We start from the raw sequence: 24897 nt of genomic DNA on the forward strand, positions 1-24897 counted from the left end.
CTGTATGGGTAACCTTTGTATGGCATAAGACATTTTTGCAAAAACACTTTCCTAAGTAAAGACAGTGGAAGCTGCATCCATCTCTCCAGCAAGGCAGATATAGATCGAATCAAGGGAGCAAAATTGACATCATATAAATTATATAACTTTAGTGGGATATTAACCCCTAAATATTTTAGATGAGACTTCATTACCTTAAAGCTTTGCAGATAAGGAACTGAATATATAACACTGGTATTGTCAGATAGCCAAAGCAGTTCTGATTTAGCTACATTTATTTTATATCCAGAGAATTGCCCAAATTCTTCTATTATATTCATTATACAAGGCAGTGAGTCAGAAGGCGACGACACAAATAAAAGCATGTCGTCCGTGAATAGTGCAACCCGCATGTCTGCCCCCCTCCCAACCGTATACCCTGATAATAGGGAGATTGACGGAGTGCAATTGCCAAAGGTTCCAACGCCATGTCAAATAGTAAGGGGGAAAGAGGACATCCCTGGCGAGTGCCACGTTTGATTTGGAATGGTTCAGAAATGTGACCATCACAAACAATTTGCGTGGTAGGTAGGTATACAATGTACAAATCATATTAATAAATTGTGAAGAAAAATTAAATCTCTGCAGTGTATCAAAAAGGTGTGACCATGAAACCATATGGAATGCCTTTTCGGCATGAAGTGGTAAAATTGCCCTTTCCATACCATCTCTTCGCTGAGACGCCGCAGAGATTGCTGCCAACACCCTCCTTATATTGACTACCGAATGTCTGTCAGCTATAAATCCCGTTTGGTCTGTATGAACTATAGATGGCAACCCCTGCTTCAATCTCTCTGCTAGTTTCTTAGTTAAGATTTTGTAATCTATATTCAAGAGGGAGACTGGTCTGCAGGAACCAGGGTAACTAAGGTCTCTACCAGACTTCGGCAGAATACGTAATACTGCGGTATTGAAGTGTAGCAGCATACAATCCTGATTTAAGATTTGATTATATACCTTGGTCAATACACAGGGTAGATACGTTTAGAAAGAAGACGATAAAATTCGCCTGAAAGACCATCTGGCCTAGGGGCTTTTCCCGGTTTCAATCGTTTAATTGCAGTCTCCACCTCAGTAATAGGTGCACTGAGCATCTCATTTTGTTGTGTTTAAACTGAGGGGTCGGGAGCATGTCCCAGAATTTAATCACAGTGTGCTGTGGGGCTGGAACAGGAGTGTCATATAATTTTAGTAGAAAGAGCGCATAACCTCCAGAACTTGATGTTGTGAGGGAATCATCTTAGTGACGCAGTGGGTGAACCACCATTGGGGGATGGTTACCTTGCAACAAATTAGTTAAGAGTTTACCCGATTTGTAGCCAAAACTATGGAAACGATGGTTTTCTAGAAAAGTATGGCGTTCCTCCAACCTAATAAAAACATTATCAAATTCTGCCTTGGCTTTTATATAATTTTGTCTGTGAAGATTAGAGGGTAAAGATGCATACAAGTTATAATGTGTTGATAACTGTTTCTGCTTTTCCATATAATCAGTTAGAAGTTTCTTTATGTGAATAGATGTGTAGGATATGCTGACTCCCCTCTCCACAGCCTTTGCAGTCTGCCAGAACAAGGTCGGATCTTTTTCCTAATGAATGGCATTGTTAATGAGGTAATCTTCCCATACTGCTTCTATTCTACTACGAAACTGCAGTGATTGAGCCAAATATTGAGGAAATCTCCAGAGATGACTATGGCCTCTGGTGGAAGTAAAATGATAGTCTAACCATAACAGGGCGTGGTCTGATAAGCAGATCGGCTCTATTACCACTATGGAAATATTAGGGATTAGTCACATAAATGGGAGGACATAGTCAATCCTGGAAAGAGTTCCATGTGCAGACGACAAACATGTAAACTCCTTATCGACAGGATGAGAAACTCTCCAGACGTCTACCAAATTAAGACTCTCAACTAATGCTGTTACTCCAAGTTTAGGGGGTTTAGTTTGACGAGTAGCTGGAACTTGATTGTCTAAGTGAGAAGAGGATATCAAGTTAAAATCGCCACATCCAAATAAAGAACCTTTCTGAAAGGGGCTAAGCAATGCATTAAGTTTTTGCATAAACAACTTTGAATATACATTAGGTGCATAAATTGAACACACAGTAATTTTCTGACAAGCAAGAAGCATCTCACATATCAAATATCGACCCTCAGGATCTACTATAGATGACAATAATTGGACCAGTATACTGTATGTTGCTTACCCAGTATAACTACTCCCCTTGCTTTTGACTTAAAAGGGGCTGAGGATAAAACAGACCATTTTAATGTATTTAATTTAGCAATTTCTGAAGGTATCAGGAGAGATTCCTGCAGGCATTTCATATCAATCTTTACTTTGTTAAGGTACAACAAGATATTTTTCCTCTTCTTTGGTGAATTAAACCCACAAATATTCCATGAGCCTATTCTAATCTTAGCTATCATCACCAATCAAAATATGACGATATACAATCGCAAAAGGCGTCATGAACCTATATGAAATTTTAGTACACCCATAGGGCTTGGAGGATGGGGAGAGGAATACACAAAAGGAAAAGATAGACAAACAGACAAGGGGGCAAGAAATATACCAATATACGAGACATTGCGTCCCAAAAGTACCATAAGGATATGATGAAAAAAAAGTCCTCATCCCTAGTAGGTACACACAACCAGAAAATAACTTCCGGGGTACAAATGCAACAATTAAACTTGCTTTTTATTAACCAAAGACACTCCTAACCTTCCCACCACATATTGATCAATAGAATCAATAAAATATGCATGTCATTAAAGAGACCTTTCACATCCATCCAATTTTCCCTTTAAAATTAGTAGAGAATAGAAACGTAAATTGTCTCCATTCGTCTAGACATCTGACGTTCTCATACAAAACATGACATTATTAATAGTGCCAACGATGAGCCATAAAGAAATATCACCATACAATTACAAAAGTTAAAGACTGTGAGATCTGAGTATATATCTGCATGCAGTTCCTAACAAAATCACTGACAATACATTGGATAGTAGATACAATCAAAATGATAAAATCCTTATTGAACCAAATGCAGTTTAAACCTCCAATGATAGAGAAATGTTGTAAAGCCATTTATACAGCCATCATGCCATATCTGGGTCTGCAGCTGCACGCCGTTCTTCATCTAACTCCTTTAGATATGATTCTGCGTCAGCTACGGAGGTAAAATCCCCAGAGGACGCTCCATCATACAGACGGAGGCGGGCAGGATAAAGTAATGTAAATGTAAACATAACGGGGAAAATTCCTTGCGAGCCAAGTAATCTTGAAATATATATATTCTGTTAGAGTCCCAGGTGAGGTCACGAATTTTGCGAGAAGCTGACCAGAATGCTTCTTTACATAAATAATTTAAGCACTTAAACACAACTACCCTGGGGCGAGCCCCTTGATGAGTACGCTGCGGGCCAACTCGGTGTGCCCCTTCAATCACGAGATCACCGCAGGAATCTTGAATATTAAGTAAAGATGGGAGCATATTGCGTATAAAGTCATATAGGTCAGGTGTCACATTTGACTTCGGGAAATCCCCTGAGGGGGTGAAAGCTGAGGTCCCGGATTGAGGGAGAAATCGGAGGCATGGGGCCTGTATATATACAATCTCCTCCTCCACGAATATCGGATGTTGGCGAGACCTGACCAAAGGCACAACCTGCTGGGAGGTGTTCACCAGTGACCCCTCCAAGCAGGATATGGGTTTAAGCTGCAACCAGCAGGCAGGTCGCGGCCCTTTGGTCAGGTATCTGATACCCACGGGAATAGAGAAAATACAATGCTGGCAGAAAAGGAATATACTTCAGGAAGAAGTACAGCTGCACAAGGAGTTGGTATTAGTAATTGTACACAGGTAAAGGGTTTTTGACGTACTGTTGCACGAAGAGGTGGCACTTGTACCTGCACCCAGGCAAGATGTTTGGACGCACTGTTGCACCAAGAGGTGGCAATTGTAATTGCACGCGGGTAAGGTGTTTTGACACACTGCTGCACAAGTAAGGTGGTATTTGTATGGCACACAGTCAAGATGTTTAGACGCACTGCTGCGCAAGTAAGGTGGTACTTGTATGGCACACAGGCAAGATGTTCAGACGCACTGTTGCACAAGGAGATGGCACTTGGAGACTCGAGGGTATCACGATAAGGGAACCTGGAACAAGGTGACGGCAAGTATACACAAGGTAGCGACAATCCTGCTGTACGGAGCCTGGCTTTATACCCTGAGGTAGTAGATCATTGGTGGATAGCTTCAGCTGACCACCAGCATGCTACCATTAACTAAAGGGTAGTCAAGTGATGAAGACTGTCATGTCTGCCGCAGAAACCAAGGCACGGCACAGCTCATGGATGTCCACATGGCTCTTAGGCATAATGCTCAGCGTGTCACTCGCCGCCGAACCTGACGTCTGACCACCCGAGGGATCAGGGGAAGCCAGCGTTGGGGTGAGTAACGGCCGATCCTAGGCCACTACCTGACACCAGGACCTTTTACATTCTCCGCCAGTACTACAATGTGCAAATTATTGCATCTGGAACGAATTTCCAAGTCATTTAACTTGTTCCATATAGCATAATGTGATTTTTCCAATTTAGCTGAGGTCTTCAAAACATTCTCCCAATCTATGCTCTGTGTCCAAAACTGTTTGGGATAGGTTTTGAATTTGTGCCTTTATATCTGCCGTTTGCGCCTATATAAGAGGACCATCGCATCTCTCACAGCCTGCACCTAACGGAACAAATGGGGCCAGATCTGGTGAAGTAGGCTCACTGTTTGGAGATTGCTCAGCTTGCATGCTGCGCTGCTCGTCTGTGCCTCCAATCTGTTCTCCGGCGTCCGGAGCCATATTGGAAGACATGTGACGCCTCTCAGCCTTAACCGGTGCTGAAGCCATGAGGAACTTCTCCATAAAATGCAGAAGTAGGTCGGCGGGGTCTTTAAATGTGGATTGCCGAGTAATGAAGGCCAGGTGACGGCCGTGAAATGAGATATGTGGCAACGGAGCGCTCGTTATCAGCGGCCAACCATGTCCGTGCCGGAACTGGAAATCCCTGTGGATCTTTTAACATGTGTCAGCCAATAATAAATCCACCAGTGCACTAACTAGGAGATATGGAAAACATGCAGTTAGGAGTGCACTAATATAGACCATCAATAGGGTTATTATTAATACTGTATAATAAAACACTATCCAGTGCATAAGGAGACCAATAGTGCTAGCTTCCCCTGCTGCTCCCCCAGACTTGCTCCAATGCTTTGCATCTGAAACAAAAACATTAATCTTAGACAGGATGGCCCTGTTGCTGCATTAAATGGCTTACTGTGATCAGACTGACTGTTTGAGCCTCGTTTTGATCACAATCTGTTGCCAGAGAATTAGGAATTACTTCCTAGATCCAGCATCCTTATATTGTGCCAATTATGTACCAGAATCCAACTTGCTTCTGACATTGATCTTATGCCTGTGCCCCTGACCACTGCCTGAATAACCATTTCCAAATCTGAGGCTGTGACCCTGATCATTGTTATGTCTGATCATTCCATCTTGTGATTCTGCACCACAACAGTCTTCCTCCTCTACTTATCCGGAGTCTTAATGTCCCGACTATACAGCCTTTTGAGACAAAGCCTTCATATTGCCATTTTGACGTAAGCATTTTGGACCAAGTTCTCCACAACCTCAATGCTTTATGTTCATTTTCCATCCCCTTTCCTTTATCATCCATCTGGGAGGTGCCATTACTTCCGGGTTCTGCGTAGTAAGGTGTGGAGTCGGACACTAACTTAATTGAAAACTGGCTCCCACACCCTATATAACTCCTTCCCTTTCACCCTAAGCTCAGTCTTGTTTTTAATGCCTTGGAGTAAGGCAGACTTGCCTACCCTCCCGATTTGTCCGGGAGGCCCACGAATATCGGGTGCTGCTCCCGGCCTGCGGGAAAGGCAGGCAGGCAAGCATCCCAGCGGCCGGTGACCCGTCCGCCCCACCCCGCACTAATGATAGAATTCCCCGCAGCGTGTGTGTGATATGATTTGCGCTGCATCGCGTCAACATGGCCCCACCCCCTGCTTCACAATGCCTTTAATTTTGGTAAATAAAAGGGTTTGGTAAATACTCAGATTGTAGAGCCGGCATGTCTCACACCTCCTCGGGAGTTTAGCAGCACCACACCGCTTTCAGTTTCTGACAATACGCTGGAGGAAATTACATAGCAGCAACATGCTGCTGGCTTTTGAAGAGAGAGGGGCGTGATAGGTTCCAGGATGCGGCGCACTGCATGTGTTGGCGTGCCACGTGTGACGTCATTATTGAGAGCCGCGGTAATTTCCAGGGAACGCTGGAGGCTATTATTGAAAACTGGTGTCCTGAGTGAAGGACACAGCAGCCAGGCACACCTCACTCTAGCACAGTGATTTCCAACCTCGGTCCTCAAGGTACATTAACAGTCCTGGTTTTAGTGGTATCCACGCTTCAACACAGCTGGTTAAACCTTAATAACTAAGGTACTAATTAAGTCACCTGTGCTTAAGTGTGGCTATCCTTAAAACTTGGACTGTTAGTGTGCCTTGAGGACCGTGGTTGGGAACCCCTGCTCTAGCATTTCTATGGCAGCTGATCAGTACAGCTGCAAAGCCAACAGCGTCCATGTGGAGGAGTTCAGTTTGCAGGGTGATGGCTGAGTATTAAGCAGTTTACTAGGATTATACTCATGAGGATTATACTCATGTGTGTTAACCTACTTATTTCTGGGGGGGGCATATATATATACACATATACACAAACATATACACAGGAAGCAGGCTGGACGGCACTTGAAACTTGTACCAAAAAAAGACAAGACTGACACACAGCTTGAGGTCAATGTTTCAGAGACCTAACTTCTTTATCAAGAAGGTCTGGAGACATATCATCTTGATCTCAAGCAGAGTGTCAGCCTTGTCTTATTTTGGGACAAGTTCCCAGAGTGCCGTCCAACCTGCTTCCTGTATATATGTCATTGTCAGGGAAGCACTGGGACAATTATTTTTAGGTGTACGAGTGGCGGGTACTTCAGACTGTGCTATATATATATATATATATATATATATATATAGGGTTTCTCTATGTGAGAATCAATGTGTGGTCTAATGGTCAAGATTAGTTCCAGGTGTCCATGATATATAATTGTCAGTATTTTACAATCATATGCATAAACAATCATAATGCTGTCACCCATAAATATGCTCCTTTTTACCGCTGATGAGTTCTGCAAGTGCCAAAAGTCTATGACTATTGAATGCACTTTATTCTCCTTTGCGGATCATCCAGTATCAGAGGCGTAACTAGGGTTTTTGGAACCCAGGGCAAATTGACAAACACCCCAACCAATAAAAAATAAATAAATCTATAAATGCATAAAAATTAGTGTTCATGGCAGACCAGAAGCATGGCAGGGTGCTGAGGTGCGGAATAGGGCTTTCCTGTGCTCTAAAAAAAAGGGGGCGTGGCCAACTGGGGAGGGGGTATGTCCTCGTGAAACATCCCCAATTCATCACTTTTGGGGTTGTATAGATATATAGTAAAGTTTAGTGTACCCCATGATCCACATAATACATTGAAAATGCCAGATCCATGTTAAATTATATGTACTGTAATATAATGCCCCAATTCACATTATGCGATACATTAGTAGTGCCCTTATACACAGCCACACAGTAGTACCCATAAACACAGCCACACAGTAGTAGTGCCCATATACACAGCCACACATTAGTGTTGCCCATATATACAGCCACACATTAGTAGTGACCTTATATACAGCCGCACAGTAGTGCCTACCTTACAGAATGCAGACGCTGATGTGACAGTGAGGGCTGGCACTGCAGGTACAGCTCCTCTCGCGCCTGGAAGCAGTGAGCCAGGGGTGACATGTGGGGATGGGCCCACTAGCCCAGAGCAAGGAGAGCAGCTATCAGTTATCCAGGTTGCTGTATGACGTGGCCGCCAGCCATACCATCGGTACCCACCCACCCCTGATATGACCTCCCTCCCTGCAGCTGCCTCAAACTGACAAAGCAGGTACTGGCTCAACCGTAGCCCGCCCCCTGCTAACTTCTATTGGTCGGGAGGCGCCTACATCATTGCCTCTTCAAAGACCCTATTAACCGGGGAGTCAGGGACAGACATGGCACAGTAAACCCCCCCTTCCTCCTGCTGGACTGCCGCAGTGCACAGGGCATGTTCCCCCGCCCTGGATACACCTATGCCCAGTATTGGATTATGTAGCACCTAATCTTCAGTTGTTACACTGTGCAGCATGGTGGTACAACTTTAATCACTGCACTGGGGTCATGGGTTTGATTCCTGCCAAGGCTCTACTTATTTGGAGTTTGTATGTTCTGTTTACATGGGTTTCTTCCTAAAATAAAAAAAAAACTTTACTGGTAGGTTTTATTGGCTGCTGAGTAAAATGTACCCTAGTGTATGCATGTCTGTGTGGTAGGGAATATAAGGGGAGATTTATCATAGCTTGGAAAGAGATAAAGTACCCATCAATCAGCTCCTGTCATTTTACAGGCTGTTTCTCTCCCAGCTTTGATAAATCTCCCCATAGATTGCAAATTCCACTGGTGCAGGAACTGATGTGAATGACTAAATATTCTCTGTAAATAAATAGTATGTGTGTGCTATTTAAAATATGACTTTCCATTTGTCAGTCCAGATTTTCAGCGTCCTAAAGAGTTGTGGTCAACTTGATATGTGCTTGGCATCACTCAACATGTGCATGGTTTAGTTGGATATGACCATTGAGTGGATAAGCAACATGGCCTAATTTGTCTTCCATTTTGAATTGGGAAGTATGCCTGTACATCCAAACCTGAAGCATTCCACAGATGGACATTTTAATATTTTCCAAGCCTAACTGGTTAAATAGCTTGTCTTTTTGTAAAACAACCGGAGTCATGTGCTATTATCAGAAGGTCATCCAGATATGGCAAAATTATGACTCCCTGACCCCTGAGACAGGGCATCATGACTGCCATTATTTTGGTAAAAACCCGGGGAGCCGTAGATAGGCTAAAAAGTGTAGAGCCTGAAATTGGTAATGTTGCTGAAGGACAGCAAACCGTAAACACTGCTGGTGGGATGGTATAATAGGAACACGCAGATATGCATCCTGAATGTCCAAAGAAACCATGTAATCCCCCGGCTACGTTGCCAAAATAATTGATCGGAGAGTTTCCATAGGAAACTTGGGTACATGGATAAACCTGTTGAGGGTTTTCAGATTTAGTATAGGGCGATAAGCCCCATTCGGTTTCTGAACCAGAAATAGATTGGAATGACTCCTTCCCTGTTGCGACACAGAAACCAGTACTATTACCCCCGCCTGCAGCAGGGAGTGAATGGCTTCCTGAAAGGCCAAGGCCTTGACCACATCTGATGGGAGATCTGTGCAAAAAAACTTATGGGGAGGATGCCTCTTGAAAGTGAGGGCACACCCCTGAGAGACCACTTCTCTGACCCAGACATCTGTTGTTGTTTGATGCCAACAATCAGTAAACTGAAGATGTCAGCCTCCCACCCTGGGATCCCCCAGGAGGCCTGCCCCATCATCAGGCAGAGGGTTTATTATCCGGCTTAGAAGCTGGACGTCTTGGTGGCCCAGACCTTAGTTTGTCGCCTTGATAATTTGCGAAAACCAGATGCCTTAGAGGAAGGCTGTTCCCTTGCTCATCCCTGAGAACCAAAGGACTAAAAATAAACCTGTCTAGACTTTATAGTCGACGTAGATGGCAGACCTGCTGACTTTAAAGCCGCCAGAGTAGCTATTATTTTATCCAACTCTGCTCCAAAAAGTATTTTCCATAGAAAGGTAAAACCTCTAGCGCCCTCTTTGATCCTGTATCAGCTTTCCAGGATCTTAACCAAGGGCCCCTGCATAAAATTCCAGCATCTACAGCAGCTTCTCCCAGATAGGAAGCCGCTTCCCATATATGAGAGATATACATCATCTGTTCTCTGGTAGCATTTGGTAAAGAATTTTCTAATGCTCCCATCCATTCTCAACCACTTTGGCTACCCAGCCATAGGTTGACGAGTAACAGCTCCAGATGATGAAAAAATCATTTTAAGATATGCCTCAAGCTTGTTATCCGTGGAATCCTTCAGGGAAGATGCTGACAGAATAGGCAAATGTAGCATTTTTTATTAATTGCGTTGCATGAGCATTCACAGTAGGAGGTACCTCCCGTTCAGCACATACAGAAGCCGGGAAAGGATACAACGATGTTATTCTCTTATTCACATAAAAACGTTTGTCAGAGTTACCCCATGCCTCAACCATAAGCTCAGTGAGCTGTTCAGATTCAGGGAACTCTGTTTTGACCACCTTCCGATGGTGTTTAAACACTTGAGCCTTCTTACTATGAGCTGGTTTATCATCCTGAATGTCTAGAATTTATTTAACCACCATCACCAAAGAAGGAACATCCACTGTGGACGGATGGTCATCCTCCCCCGAACTAGACCCTGGAGAGGAACCCTGCGCATCATCTGAATCCTCTGATGATGCATCTGAATCCATATGTTGAGCAGACTGATAAAAAGCTAACTTGCGCTTAGGCGCCTTAGTTACTACCGGCCTGCTATCAATATTAGACGGTGCCATACTGACTAGAATGGCCATAATCATCCTTCCAGGAAGGATGCATAGGTGATGCAAACATAGCATTCTATGGACACCCCATCCAAGCAGGCATAGTGGGAGCAGCCATACGATCCTCAAATTGCTTCATTACCTGGGACAAAGAGGATACCCAAGAAGGCTCTAGTCCAGGTACAGGTAAACTGGACTGGTTTGGTGGCTCTTTACGACAGACAACACACAAACCATCCTGAGAGGAAAAATAAACCATACATCATTTACATGAAACCAGCACAGAGGACTCCCCCTCCTGTATACCTTTATCTTTTGACATGTTCAAAATAAAGGCAATAATCGCAATGCTATGTGACAGCCTTCACAAAATCTTAATGAATGTGAAGTACTCAGAAAAAAACCTCCACCCCAAGAGGATGGAGAAAAAACAGTGATAGTTATAATTGAGACAGAAATAAAAGACAGTGTCAATACAGCAGCTAGCAAACAGTCACATACAATGCATATGTAATAAAATTAACAATCGACTCTAAATCAACTACAGACACAAAGGAATGGTAGGATATAGAGCACTATATACCTTAACCAAGGGAGAGGTATACAGGGAGACTGACCCAAACCCTCCTGAGACCAACAGCTACAAGGCGCACTGAATGTGGGCCGTGAGCGTCTCATATACACGTGGAGGATAGGCGGAGCAACCCAGAAGCGCAAAACTCTTCGTAGGAATTGCGTCTGGGTCGGGGGGAGGAGCTGCCGGGGAGCGACCTACCTCCCCTATGCTGCGTTAACCAGCCGGGTACGCTGGCCTCGTGGCAGCAGAAGCATCTGCTGCCGATCCCCGGTGTCAGACGATAAGGCCCAGGTGGTGTAGTTAGGATGCGGACAAACCCGGGCCCTGACAGCAGCGGCTTCTGGTGCGTCTGACAATGCTCCCCGTAATGCTTTACCCGACATCTTGGTACAGTCCAGGTCGCAGCAATACGGCTACCAAGCTTAGCCGCGACCAGCTGAAATCACCAGTCCAGTTACTGGTATTGCAGCCCGGCGGAGGTAGATGGAGTTACAGTATATGCGTCTTAATTCAGACCTTAGTACTGCCAACCCAAAAGAAATAACATAAAATAATGCATAAAATAATAGCTTAGGAGTGCCAGAGCAGTCCCGTTGCAAAGGTGCGTCTTGATTCCGCACCAAACGAACTGAAGTCCTATGGCTAGGGGCGGGATTTATATGGAGGACCCAAGGCATCCTGGGAGCTGAAGCTTTACCTGTTTGGTGCCTGGTCTCCAACCTTAATATCCCCATGGTATCCCTGTGGATCCCTCTGGACCCTGAAGAAATGCTAATCTCTAAACTCCATTACATTGTTTTATATTTATGGGCAGTTCTACAGATGACTTGGATGATTTTTTTGTGTATTTCTTAAGCGCAGCTAAAGTTGTGTTTTATTGTCTATTGTCTTTTTTTACTCACTAAACTACGTGGCCAAAATAATGTGAACTAATTAACGTGTTTTTCCATTTCAGCCATATCCATTGCAAACAGGTACATAAAACCAAGCATACAGCCATGAAATCTCCATGTTCACTGGGACTACTGAGTAATGACGTTTTACTGCTTAAACATTTGCAGACCTTGGGTGCAACACTCACAGCTGAGTTCCAAACTGCCTCTGGAAAAGAAGTCAGTACAAGAACTTGTCGTCGGGAGCTTGCTGGATTGGGTTTCCATGGCCAAGCAGCTGTACTAGCCTCAGATCATCCAAAGTGCCAAAATTGGATGGAATAGTGCAGTGGTTCTGAAACTCGGTCCTCAAGATCCCACACAGGTCACGTTTTCCAGGTCTCCCAGCAGGTGCACAGGTGCATTCATTACTCACTGACACATTTTAAAAGATCCACAGGTGGAGCTAATTATTTCACTTGTGATTGTGAGACCTGGAAAACATGCACTGTTAGGGGTCCTGAGGACCGAGTTTGAGAACCTGTGAAATAGTGTAAACCACAATATTGGACCATGGAGCAGCGGAAGTGCATCTCTATAGCACAGGTTCTCAAACTCTGTCATCAGGACACTAAACAGTGCGTGTTTTACACGTCTCCTCAAAGAATCACAACTGAAATAATTAGCTCCACCTGTGAATCTTTTAAAATGTGTCAGTGAGTAACAAATACACCTATGCACCTGCTGGGTGACCTGGAGAACTTGAACTGTGTGGGGTCCTGAGGACAGTTTGAGAACCTCTGCTCTATAGTGATGAATTACGCTGCACCATCTGGTCAGTAGTGGTTTTGGTGAGGGTAAAATCAGCAGATAATTCTGCCATCTATATAAACTCGGGAAGTATCCTTGGTGAATTATTTTCTAGGTAAACTTTCCTTGAAGTAAAACTTTTTTTTCCAGGCCATGGTCCCTGTTTATTTGAATGAAGGACCTTTCACAAACACTGTTCAAATATATTTTTGGGGGTTACTCAATGTATTGATGTAAACTAAACAAATATCTTTCGCAATGAAATGCCATTATTTTAGGTGCGCTTGACAAGTCAAAGCTAGGGGTGGGAATCAAATGATAAAACATTGATGCTTTACTCTCAATGGGCGATGGTTTTGCCATCAATGGTGAGTTTGCAATGCTTACCATCAGTGGTTTTCTTCTATGTCTTTGTTCTGATTGGCTCAGGTGGTCAGTCCCTGTCTACTTCTTCCTTCTGACTTGGGGCCATTCTGCAGTCGGCAGTTTCGCCACTGTATGTATGACATGAGCCTCAGTCATTGTGTTGCAACTCTGACACACAGGGTGGTGACTGACTGCTGGTTGTGGCATGAGTGGAGCAACTTCCAGCACTGGGTAGCAGGTAGCTCTCACACAGCACACCTGGATTCCTGACACAAGCCTGGTAATCCCTGCCATGCCAGCCTTTAACACAAGTAACAGCTGTCTGTCAGAACCATATGGCGAGGAAAGGGTGGTGTGCTGCACAGTCAATAGTACTGTCAGTGCTATATGTATCATTATACAGTGCATAGGTCACAACCCATCACTGCCCCTGGGGAATGGAGAGCATATGGCAAGGGTATGCAACTTGCAGCTCTCCAGCTGCAGGAAGGGCATGCTGGGATGTGTAGTTCCACAACAGCTGGAGGACCACATGTTTAATACCTCTTGCATACAGAATACATTTTCATACATGAAAATTATTACCGATGGGAAAAGCTGGTATAAACTATCACATTATTACTAAAGAAGGAACAGTATGATTAAATATCAGACAATATTCACATTATTACAATCCATCAGTGTTAAACAGTCATGTAGGGATGCGACATCGAAAGACAATATCAATGTTTTGTGACTAACAGGCTAAAGGTATGACCAATGGTAAAAAAAAAATATATATATTGGTAACATTGACCTAGTCAAAGCTTACTGTATTTATTCCTTAAAACTGAAGACATGCAGACAAGAGATCAAAGTAGACCAGACTATAGGGTATATTTACTAAAAGTGCAGGGTTTTTATAAGTAGAGATGCTGCCCATAGCAACCAATCAGATTCTACTTAGCATTTATCTAGCACCTTCTAGAACCGGGTTGGAGAACCTCAAGCCCGGGGGCCGTATAAAGCCTGCAGAATCATTTGGTCTGTCCCCGAGCGTTTTTTTTTGCTAGCCTCATCTGGCTAACAGGGTGCCTAGAATGGCACCCTGCAGCCAAAATATATGCAGCAGTGCCGTGTGTAGCGTTATTAGGACGCTTCTGACGGTCACACCAATGCTCTTGCTCCGGGCATTGCTGTAATCACCTGCAATTGTGGCCCCACCCCCATGTGATGTCACATGGAAGGGGCATGGCCTGCAAATAATATATGTGTATATATCAAAATGGCCCTCGGCAGAAAAAAGGTTCCCCACCCGTTCTAGAAGATAACAGCTAGCATCTGACTAGTTGCTATGGGCAACATCTCCACTTCTAAAAACCCACGCTTTAGTAAATATACTCCCATGATTTATAGCTAATGTTGATTATTAGTAGCACAGATTAAGTGGGAGCGATTTTGCTGTATCTACCCAATTCATCTAAATATTAACAGCAACAGAGTAGTTCATTGATACTTTATCCTGGAATACTGTGATGTCAAACGTATATCCTCATGAACTAAACTTATGTATACAGTGCCACAAAGTGTTTGCAGCACATTCCAGGGTGAGGTTGAGAAAAGAATATATTTATTTAATTAGAACCCATACCTCCACAAAAATAATTTTATATTTTAGTGTCTATATACACTGACAAAATTGAACACGAGTCATGTTGCAAACACACGATTTTTTGAACAATTAACGTTAACGATATCGCTTATCGTTCAAACAATCATTCACTTTAAGTTAAACCGATGAACGATTATCGTTCATGCGCATTCACGTTTGTAGTTTAGTCAGTGACCAACTGAACGATTTTCAGTAAGGGAATATGCAAAAATCGCTTGTAGTTCAAAAAAATCGTTCATTACATTTAGCAAATGACAGATTAGTAAACGATTTTCGGTCATTTTTCCCTTGAAAAAAAATGATTGAAAATCATTTACAAAATCGTTGTGTGTGTGTGTATGCAGCTAAAGGACTATGACTAAATTGTTATTGTGCATGCTGGTAAATATGACCAGTGTGTGCTGTCATTTTCCACCTGCCCTTTCATGGGCAGCTCCAGACTTTTATAATTACATGGGGGCCCCCTCAGCTGTGACTTTCATAGCAAAGCAGCATTTTATGGATGCTTGGTCCCCAGGTAAAGATCAGATACTTCAGAATGTCTACTGTTCATTGTTGTATACAAGCGTGTTTTTTGTTTGTAGTAACCTGGATGTGCCATATAAAAAAAAAAATCTTGGAATATACAGTGCTGGAATATAGGAAAAACAGACTTGTGCTCCAAGGTTCAGAATACTCAGCTTAAGAAGCAATATGCAGGAATGCTGAGGTCTTATCACAGGTCCCAACTAAGCAGAATCACCTTGTTTTCTTTAGATGCTTAAAAGGAAAATTATATAATATGGCCTTCACCATCCTGGATTTTTAAATCCCTCTACTCCCTGCTGTTCTCAATGATCTACCAATTTTTACTTCTGGGTGGAAACTAATCTTCTGTTTAAAAATATGATGGAGGGTGAGGGTTCAGAGACCCTTCACACAAACCTGGCCTCCTCCCACTGCTGATCCATTCTGCCACATGTGCTTCCCCAATAAAGAAAGTGAGGGATCCACTTCCAGTTGCATCATTGCTGACTACAGGCCCAATGAGCAATTTCAGGGATATCCCAAAGCTTCACTATGATCCAATCCCACTGCAATTAGTGATTATGAAACATTAAACCAACACACTGCTGCAGTGGTGGGAGCAAAGAGGAAACAAAAAAAAGCAACTCTGCACCTTGGCAAAACCATGCTGAACTGCAAGTGGGGAAGATTGAGATTTTAGAGGGCTATGTCAAACTGAAACTGCAGTGTAACAAAGCTGTTCAACATGTGTACTACATGCAAAACACAATAACTTTTTGCACCCCTTTGTATTGCAACATGGTTTGCTAAGGTACAAAATTACTCATTTACTTTGCACCCAACTCAGAATCAGCCCTCTAGAGATGGTCATTGCAAATTTGATGGAACCACAAAAAAAAAAACCTAAGTGCTTTTCTGCATCACTTGTTCTAATGTTGGGAAAAACACCTGCCACGGCTATTTAAAAATGCAGAACACACTCTGCAGAGCTAAACAGGGTACCCAGAGTGAACCCCCATGTCTGTATATCTTTAGGGGGTGGGTCCTAGGAACAAAATCTGAAAATACCTGAATTTTTAGCGATACTTACTTTTCCGCATGCTCCCATTTTTGCTGCTTCCTAATTGAATATGGGGATAAAGCGGGCACGCGTGCGATACTTTATCCCAGGAAAAGCTGGTGGAACGAAAAGTCCAGAACGTACTTTGCTCCAATTGAATACAGGCCTATGCGTGCAAAATCAGATACCAGTGTTTTGACACAAAACATAGAACCTACAGCTTTACCCAATAAGGTAATGCCCATGTGACCAGATTTCAAATGACATTCCAAGCACAGCTAAAATGAGCATTAGCAGGAAACACTCAATGCTGCATTCAATAAAAACCCAGATGAGGCAGGATGGTTTCTTAAACTGTATGGAAGGAATTTGCTATGCCCTGCAGCATAGTCATTTTTAATAATCTAGCATAGGAAAAAGGAGAATTAAGACCTTATTCCTGCTGGCATTGTAATAAGGGCAGATCATGTACAAACAGGTTTTTTGCTGAGGTAATGATCCTGTTTGTGGAGGCTGCAGAGTTGTTTTAATGCCAAGGACAGTTCTACTGGAGGGGGCGAACAGTGACATCTGGCATCCAAAAGGACCCAACATGGAGGCCCTTTGTCTAAAAAACAAAAGATTGCCAGGGAGCAGTGTGCTGAATCAGCAGGGGGTGCTCTCAGACAGATAACTGAAGACAAAAGCGCTGTTAGCAGTAACCCTACCACTGCTGAAACTGGTATATCCAGTTCAGATCACCTCACTGCTTTACAGAGAAAGACTTTAGAATTACCAGTAGTGTGCAGACACCATTTTACAACTATACTCGACTCCCATTTTGACATTAAGCTAGTGAAGTTTTATAGTAAACCCAATAGAGTGCATTTAGAGCAGGGCCCTCTTGTGCTCCTCCTTACTTTAATCTTACTCCCCACTAGGATACCCAACTTTCTTTGCGCTGTTGCTTATTTGGGGGTTGTTGCTAATGTATATTCTTGTCCTGAGAGTCAGTGGTCAACCAATTTGTTGGTTTACTTTGTAAGGCACTGCAGAACATGTGTCTAAAATATTGTCAGTTATTTATGTGGTGCCACATCTCCCTCTGGCATATTACATTGATTTGGTAAACACAATGTTACATCTGACCATTTTAGTGAACATTAACTGTACAATGTAATAAAGAAAAACCCATTATAAACAGAAGGCCAATGAAAAAGCCACTAAGTTTCTGGGGATGTAACAAATACTGCCTCCAGTGCACCCAACAAATGTAGAATACTGTGCGTAGCTAATGTTTGCTTGCAGTTGCAAGATAACTTCTTTATGTTGAGGCACTCAGGATTAAGATTGCCATTTTGTACTAGGATGGGCTGTGGCATTAAACATACATCTGCAATCATTGTGTAATAACCCAGTATAAGGAGCTTCTGAACTGGTGCCCTGAATAAGTTACAATTCATAGTATTTTCCCCCCACACTTGAAAACTAATGCTTTTGTGCCAGAAGACCCAAATTGCATTTTTGTTTAAACACTACTTACCATGATGCCCATGAGGTATAAAGACATGAATTACTAAAAATTCACAGTTGCACCATATTATGTTAGTGTGATCAGGCAGTGCACTAAAAGACTGCCTATAGTATGCCACAGAGCTGGATGTGCATTTACATCAAATTAAGATTTCCTTTTGGGATAAAATGCGCAAGACACAACATGATATGCACACTATTACACCATTTAGGTTCATACTATTGAAAGCAAATGGGTGAGTAAAGCTGGGTACACACTGACAGCTATATTTGTCCAATCTGGCTGGTGGAAGGGAAAATCTGGTCTTCCAGGGTTTGGGAGCAAATTTGTATTTGCCCCCATACATTACCAGATTTTCCTTCCCATCAGACCTATTGGACAGATATCTGTCAGAGTGTACCCACCCAGCTTAAGAGGACCAGGCAGATACAGGATTGGAACTACATACTGACTGGTCTGTCAATTCATTGAGCAGGTGTAATAGTTTTGTTGTGGTCACATGTCCATGCAATTACCAGTTTATAAAACCATGTTTCATGCAGAGGCAAGTGCTCATTTAACTTCTAACAGATAAAACATACCATCAGTCGACTTGCTTGGCCTGCATTATGTGCTACTGTCCCATGATGAGACCAAATGGGGAACCCACCTGTGTGCCATTTACAACCCAATGTTACAAGAGCCCATGTTTGCCAAGTCTTCAACTCTACCCATGCAGTGTTAATGTATAAATCCTTCCAGGAATATAACAGGGACACAGATTCTTTTTACTGCAGCGCTTTATTTGTTGTTACACAATGAAGTGTTTCTGGGAGTTACAATTTTTTAACCTCAGGATGACTTACAAATTTTGGTTTTCTACTGTCATGTGAGAACATTAAGGCAACATACCAAAAAAAAAAAAAAAAAAAAAAAAAAAAAATACATAAATTAACTTGGATGAAGAGATTTACAGGTGTAACTGCAATAGGTTTGTAACTTCAGACCCATGTTGGGAATACAAACTGGGATAGGAGGGAAGGGAAAGGGGGGGCTGGCGGAGGAAAAAAACAAACAAAAAAAAAAAACACAACCTGGTTCTAAGGCCTGGATGCCACGTTTTCCAACCATACTAGAAAAGTGGCAAAATAAGTGAAAATTCCTTCATGAACTCCTACCAGCCTCAGACATGAAACTCTGGAATATTAAGCGCTAAATAGATACCGGGAAGCCTAAACCTCAGATACCCTGTACACATCTCCAACCTCAACTTCTCCCTATGACAGCTACATTTGACTCCCAAAGGGGAAGAATCATTCACAATACGGTCGCAGATCGGCAGCCTTTCACAGAAGTGCTTCTTTCTACGCAAGACTTAGCTTAATGGACACCCAGACTGAATGCCAACCGGGGTTTGTATGAGAGGTGTGTACAGGGTATGTTTTGCTAGCACTAACCACAGGAATGGGTTAGAGACAGATCCAAGTCTTGCATTACAAAAAAAATATCCCAACAAGATGTGACTTAAGAATGTCTCACATTCCAAGGGCAAGTTCATTTGGAAGTTGGCTCTATTCCAGTTTCATGAGGCTAGCATGAGGCGTACACATCTGCCGAGGCAAATTAATACTTTGAAGAACTCACGCAGCAAATGCAACGCATCTGCTAGCAGTCCATTTAGAAGCATTTGCGGTGAACAATGGATGGGCCAGACTCATCATATTCCTGCTTGCTGATCCACATCTGTTGGAAAGTGGAGAGGGAGGCCAAGATGGAGCCACCAATCCAGACAGAGTACTTGCGCTCAGGTGGTGCAATAATCTGGGGAGAGAATGATCAGTTAGCACACAAGGCTTTGCTATACCAGATATACATTGCAACAGGCATAACAAGATCACAACTTACCTTAATTTTCATTGTGCTAGGGGCAAGGGCAGTTATTTCCTTCTGCATTCTGTCAGCAATTCCTGGATACATTGTGGTACCTCCAGACAGGACAGTATTGGCATACAGATCCTTACGGATGTCTACATCACACTTCATGATTGAGTTGAATGTGGTTTCATGAATGCCACAAGATTCCATACCTACAGAAGGTTAGTTTGATGTTAGCATTAATGGAGTCAACTACGTATTGTTTGGCAAACAAAGTTGTAGTTCAACACAAAAGATTAAACACATACTAGTTACATACCCAAGAAAGAAGGCTGGAAGAGTGCTTCTGGACACCTGAACCTCTCATTCCCAATGGTGATGACCTGACCGTCAGGCAATTCATAGCTCTTCTCCAGAGATGAAGAGGAAGCAGCAGTTGCCATTTCCTGCTCGAAGTCCAAAGCTACATAGCAGAGCTTCTCCTTGATATCTCGCACAATTTCCCTCTCAGCTGTGGTGGTGAAACTGTAGCCCCTCTCTGTCAGGATCTTCATGAGGTAGTCTGTCAGGTCACGGCCAGCCAAGTCCAGACGCAGAATAGCATGAGGCAGGGCATAACCTTCATAGATGGGCACTGTGTGGGTCACACCATCACCAGAGTCCATCACAATACCTGTGGTACGACCAGAGGCATATAGAGACAGCACAGCCTGGATAGCAACATACATGGCTGGGGTATTGAAGGTCTCAAACATGATCTGTAGCAGGAGAAAAAAAAAAAAAAAAGTTTAGTACAAGTTACCTAGACTGGCACACCCCAAACCATGCTAACATGCCATCATGCAGGAATAAAAGGATAAGTGTGGAAAGAACAGAACAAGCAGAAATAAAAACAATGAAAAACAGAAACCTGAGGCTTCAGGAGGGAAATGCCAGGAGAGGTACAGAGCCCTGAAAATATTGAAAGAAAAACTGAGTCTGAGAAATGAAGAGTGAATCTACAAGAGGTGTGTCCCAATCAGATGTGGCTACTGCAGGAGAAACAAACCTGTGTCATCTTTTCTCTGTTTGCTTTGGGATTCAGGGGAGCTTCTGTGAGAAGGACTGGGTGCTCCTCAGGGGCCACACGCAGTTCATTGTAGAAAGTGTGATGCCAGATCTTTTCCATGTCATCCCAGTTGGTGACAATGCCGTGTTCAATGGGGTATTTTAGGGTCAGGATACCTCTCTTGCTCTGGGCCTCATCACCTACATAACTGTCTTTCTGGCCCATACCAACCATGACACCCTGTTAAAATAAGATAACATTTTAGCTACAAGTTGTTGCACAAGTTTGCATTGTTAAAACTAGAATTAATATTTAGGAGAACAAACCTGATGTCTTGGGCGACCAACAATTGAGGGGAAGACAGCACGGGGAGCATCATCTCCAGCAAAGCCGGCTTTGCACATACCAGAGCCATTGTCAATGACGAGCGCTGCAATCTCTTCATCTGCCATTTTAGTTTATTTTACTGTTGATTAAAAAAAAAATATAATTTAAATCTAGTTGTACACAAGGCTTGTACACCTAAAACATGAACAGGCTGTCAGCAAGGTATTCATTACATGGATCAAGTTAGTGACAAAATTATGTACCAATATAAGCCACTACGTAGTAAGCGCAAGTTAAGGTTTGAGTACATTAATCAATTACTTTGATTAAACTGAAATCACATGAAATTCTGAGAGACTCAACAGCAGGTAACCTGACAGCCTAGGATCAGTGCACTATACAGTATTACAGCACAGATTGTCTAAATACTTTGTTTATTACCACTATAATCTGATCGCAATGGGTTTGCAGGGCCGCACCCTATTACACACACTGACTGTACACTTGGCAGCAATCTGACCCCACCTAGTTCTGCAGACCGGAAGCTACAGCTATGGCCCCGCCCACAAGCCGGCCTTTTAAATTTCCCTCCCATCACCCGACCAATCAGCATCTCTGTGCCCATATACGGCGAGAGCAGTCTTGACCGCACCCACAGACTGAGCCAGCACACGGGGCGGGGCCAAGCCTCATCGGGAGCAATGTCACTGCAGAAAGAGGGGGCGGGGCCAAGATCAGCGTGAGCGCATAGAATCAGCCCAGCCAGTAGCAGGACGTAGCCACAGGCAGCCGAGTCATGCTCAGCCGGGAGAGGCGGGTCCTAGCCACACAGCGGGAGCGCGCCCGGGATAGTCACTGTACAGACAGGAAAGATCTAGCCACTGGCAGTACAGCATTGGGCAAAGATGGGAGCCTACCCTCCAACATGACCCGTTCCCTTAGGTACAAAACACTCCACTCCTAGACTTCCCACCTAATGTATGATTGCAGTCACCTGTGTTAAACTAAGTAATTGATGAGAGGAGTTTGAGCACAGGTGTCTGCATTCGTAAATCAAGAGGGAAGTTCAGGAGCAGAGCATTTTGTGCCTAATGGAATGGGTCATGTTGGAGGGTGTGGGAGGGGCCCAGCCTCACGCAGCACAGGGGGCAGTCACTGCTCAGCCTAGCGAGGGAGGGGCGCGTCCCAGCTATACCCTGTAACTGACAGCTGCTCCACGGTAACTTCACCCACCCCCTCCCATCAGCCTGGCGCCTCCGAGCCCTCGGTGTGACAATCCACAGGAGGCCTGACACCCATCATACAAAGCCGGCGGCCCCGCCCTTATGCTGGCGTACCCGTCTCACTATGAAGCAACGGCGGGTGGCACGGTCATAGCTAACGTACCAGGGGGACTACGGAACCTGCTGCCCGGCTCCACAGCACATGGTGCAGACCCCGCACCCCATCCGTCGCACCCTCCGCACCACAGACTAACCCATTCCAACGCAACCTGCTCCTGTTATACACCGGCTGCGTATCCGCTCACTGCTCCGGGAGAGAGGACTAGAAAACGGCTACTCCGTATAACACAACAATACCACCAGCGAGTAACATCCCGAACAGAAGCCTCGGCGCGGCCGCTTACCTGGAGGTTTCCTGAGCGGAAAGCGCGATGCGATGGATGGGGAAGGAGGTGCTGTCAGGTCCGCTGCCGCCGGCTGAATGAGACCACACTGATGGCCGTTATTCTATTTAACGTCAGCGGCTCCCGGCCCCGCCCGCCAGCGCGCGGACAGAACATCGCCAAATATGGGCATCTTTCAGAAAGAAGACGCTGGATTGGCCGGCGGGGCGGGACAGGGGGTGGGACATTTGGCGTGCCCCCGCCCCCCGGAACCCCTGAAGCTGCATGAGGTTATGAGCAGGGAAGGTGTGTGAGGCCCTGAAAGCGTCAAAACATTATTATTTATATGGATTATTATTTTTATATGAATGTGCAATAGGTGCCGACTCAGTCACCAACAAGCAGGTGTCACAGTGATGGCTCTCTGTGCAAAGGACGTTTCTCCTCCGATGCACACACTGCCTGTCTGCGCAGAGTATAGTGCCCAAGAGCTTGCAATCCATGTTGATAACTTCTGAGACATGTAATGCTTGTGCTCTGAGAGTGCTGCTGTTGCAACGATTTCTCCTGGGGTACTCTGGTCCTGGTAGCTGTGAGGGCACACATGAGAGAAAGGGTGCATTATTTCTGTGTATAGTATGGCTATGTGATATTGTATAGGAAGATACAAACTGTAGAGTTGTATACCTGTATGGATTACTACAGCTGGGAGGAGGCTATAATAGTTGATACAGATAATTCGTGTTTCTTCCTCTTTCCTGTGCAGTGATACATTCTGCAGGTCATACCCCAACAAAGGGCTTGTTTTGTGTGGCAATATGCATGCAGTTTACCCAGCCCATAAGTAATGATAGTTGTTTACTTCATAGTTCATAGTGTATATTTGCCTAATGATTTGCAAGTTTGGTTCTATCAAACTGAAAGTCAAATGTTTCTACTGTTGTAGGCAGCCATTCCTTTTCCACCATGTAACTAGATTGTCAGCTGTAGGCCTTTAAGACAAATACAATCTAACCACACCAGGGAACTTGGAAGTTAGGTGCTTATTGTAATAATTAAACCATGGCTTTTATTTTCCTTTTCTACTATCTGATATCCTACAGTTAACTGTAGTTACTTCCCCGATAGGTAGAGCCCATTCCGCTGTAGCTATTTAATCATCTTTCCATTCTCAAGGGCCCCCAGACTTCTAGGGCCAGGCACTTTCTCTAATTGGTTTATCTATCACTTAGCTTGACCTTCACTTCCTGATGTGTGGGTATGCACAGCTTCTGTATTAAATCTCTGCACAGTTTCCTGTCACACTATAAAGCATCAAGCCAGCACTATGTAGAAATAACTTTTATTTTAGATGTTTAATACCCCTTATACACCAGAGCAAAAACCTGGGTTGTTGCTGGGTCTACCCAGGTCGCAGCTCAGTGTAAAAGAGTCCCTGAAAAATAACCTGGGTCAAGTGACCCGGCAATCCAACCCAGGTAACTACCAGGGTCGGAACCAGGATAGACCTGGGTAATGGTGCTGTGTAACCAGCGCAACCCCGGTTATCTGACCTGGGTCATGCCTAAAATGAGATGATTGGTGGTTGTGGGCAGCCACCTCCCACTTTTTATGACCTCACAAGATTAGCAGGGCAGACCCAGGTTCATTGTGAACGGGGCTGACCTGAGAATAACCCAGATCGATGGTGCTGTGTAAACGGTGTCTGACCTGGGTTGGACCCATGTCTGAAAACCCAGGTCAGACCCGGGTTTTTTGGTGGAAAAGAGACATTAGAAAGCAGAAAACTTACAGCAAATTTAGAGTAGGAGTATGTTTGCATGTGCATACCTGCTAACCTGACTCCTTTACTCAGTGAAGTAACACTTCTGCTTTTTACACATTAAGGTGCAGTTTTCACTAGACTAGATAAATGTTGCATGTCATTGATGAAACAGTCTTCACTGCTTCTACTTATGGGCCATACACATAATAGGAGAACGCGGGAAATAAAAAAGCTGCAGGTGC

At 43.9% G+C, this 24897-nt stretch overlaps 1 protein-coding gene across 1 annotated transcript; it reads right to left on the minus strand.

Moving 5' to 3' along the window:
• Positions 1–18816: 18816 nt before the first annotated feature.
• On the minus strand, positions 18817–23013 carry ACTG1 (actin gamma 1). Its single transcript, XM_088474431.1, has 6 exons — positions 22912–23013; positions 21284–21423; positions 20958–21197; positions 20229–20667; positions 19940–20121; positions 18817–19855 (listed from the first exon to the last, which is right to left on the minus strand). Exons 2-6 carry the CDS (start codon positions 21407–21409, stop codon positions 19712–19714), a joined length of 1131 nt encoding a protein of 376 aa, XP_088330557.1. The 5' UTR covers positions 21410–21423; positions 22912–23013; the 3' UTR covers positions 18817–19711.
• Positions 23014–24897: the final 1884 nt, after the last annotated feature.

This window comes from Taudactylus pleione, unplaced genomic scaffold (genome assembly GCF_031769625.1).
Source record: "Taudactylus pleione unplaced genomic scaffold, aTauple2 ptg000016l, whole genome shotgun sequence".
NCBI lineage: Eukaryota > Metazoa > Chordata > Amphibia > Anura > Myobatrachidae > Taudactylus > Taudactylus pleione.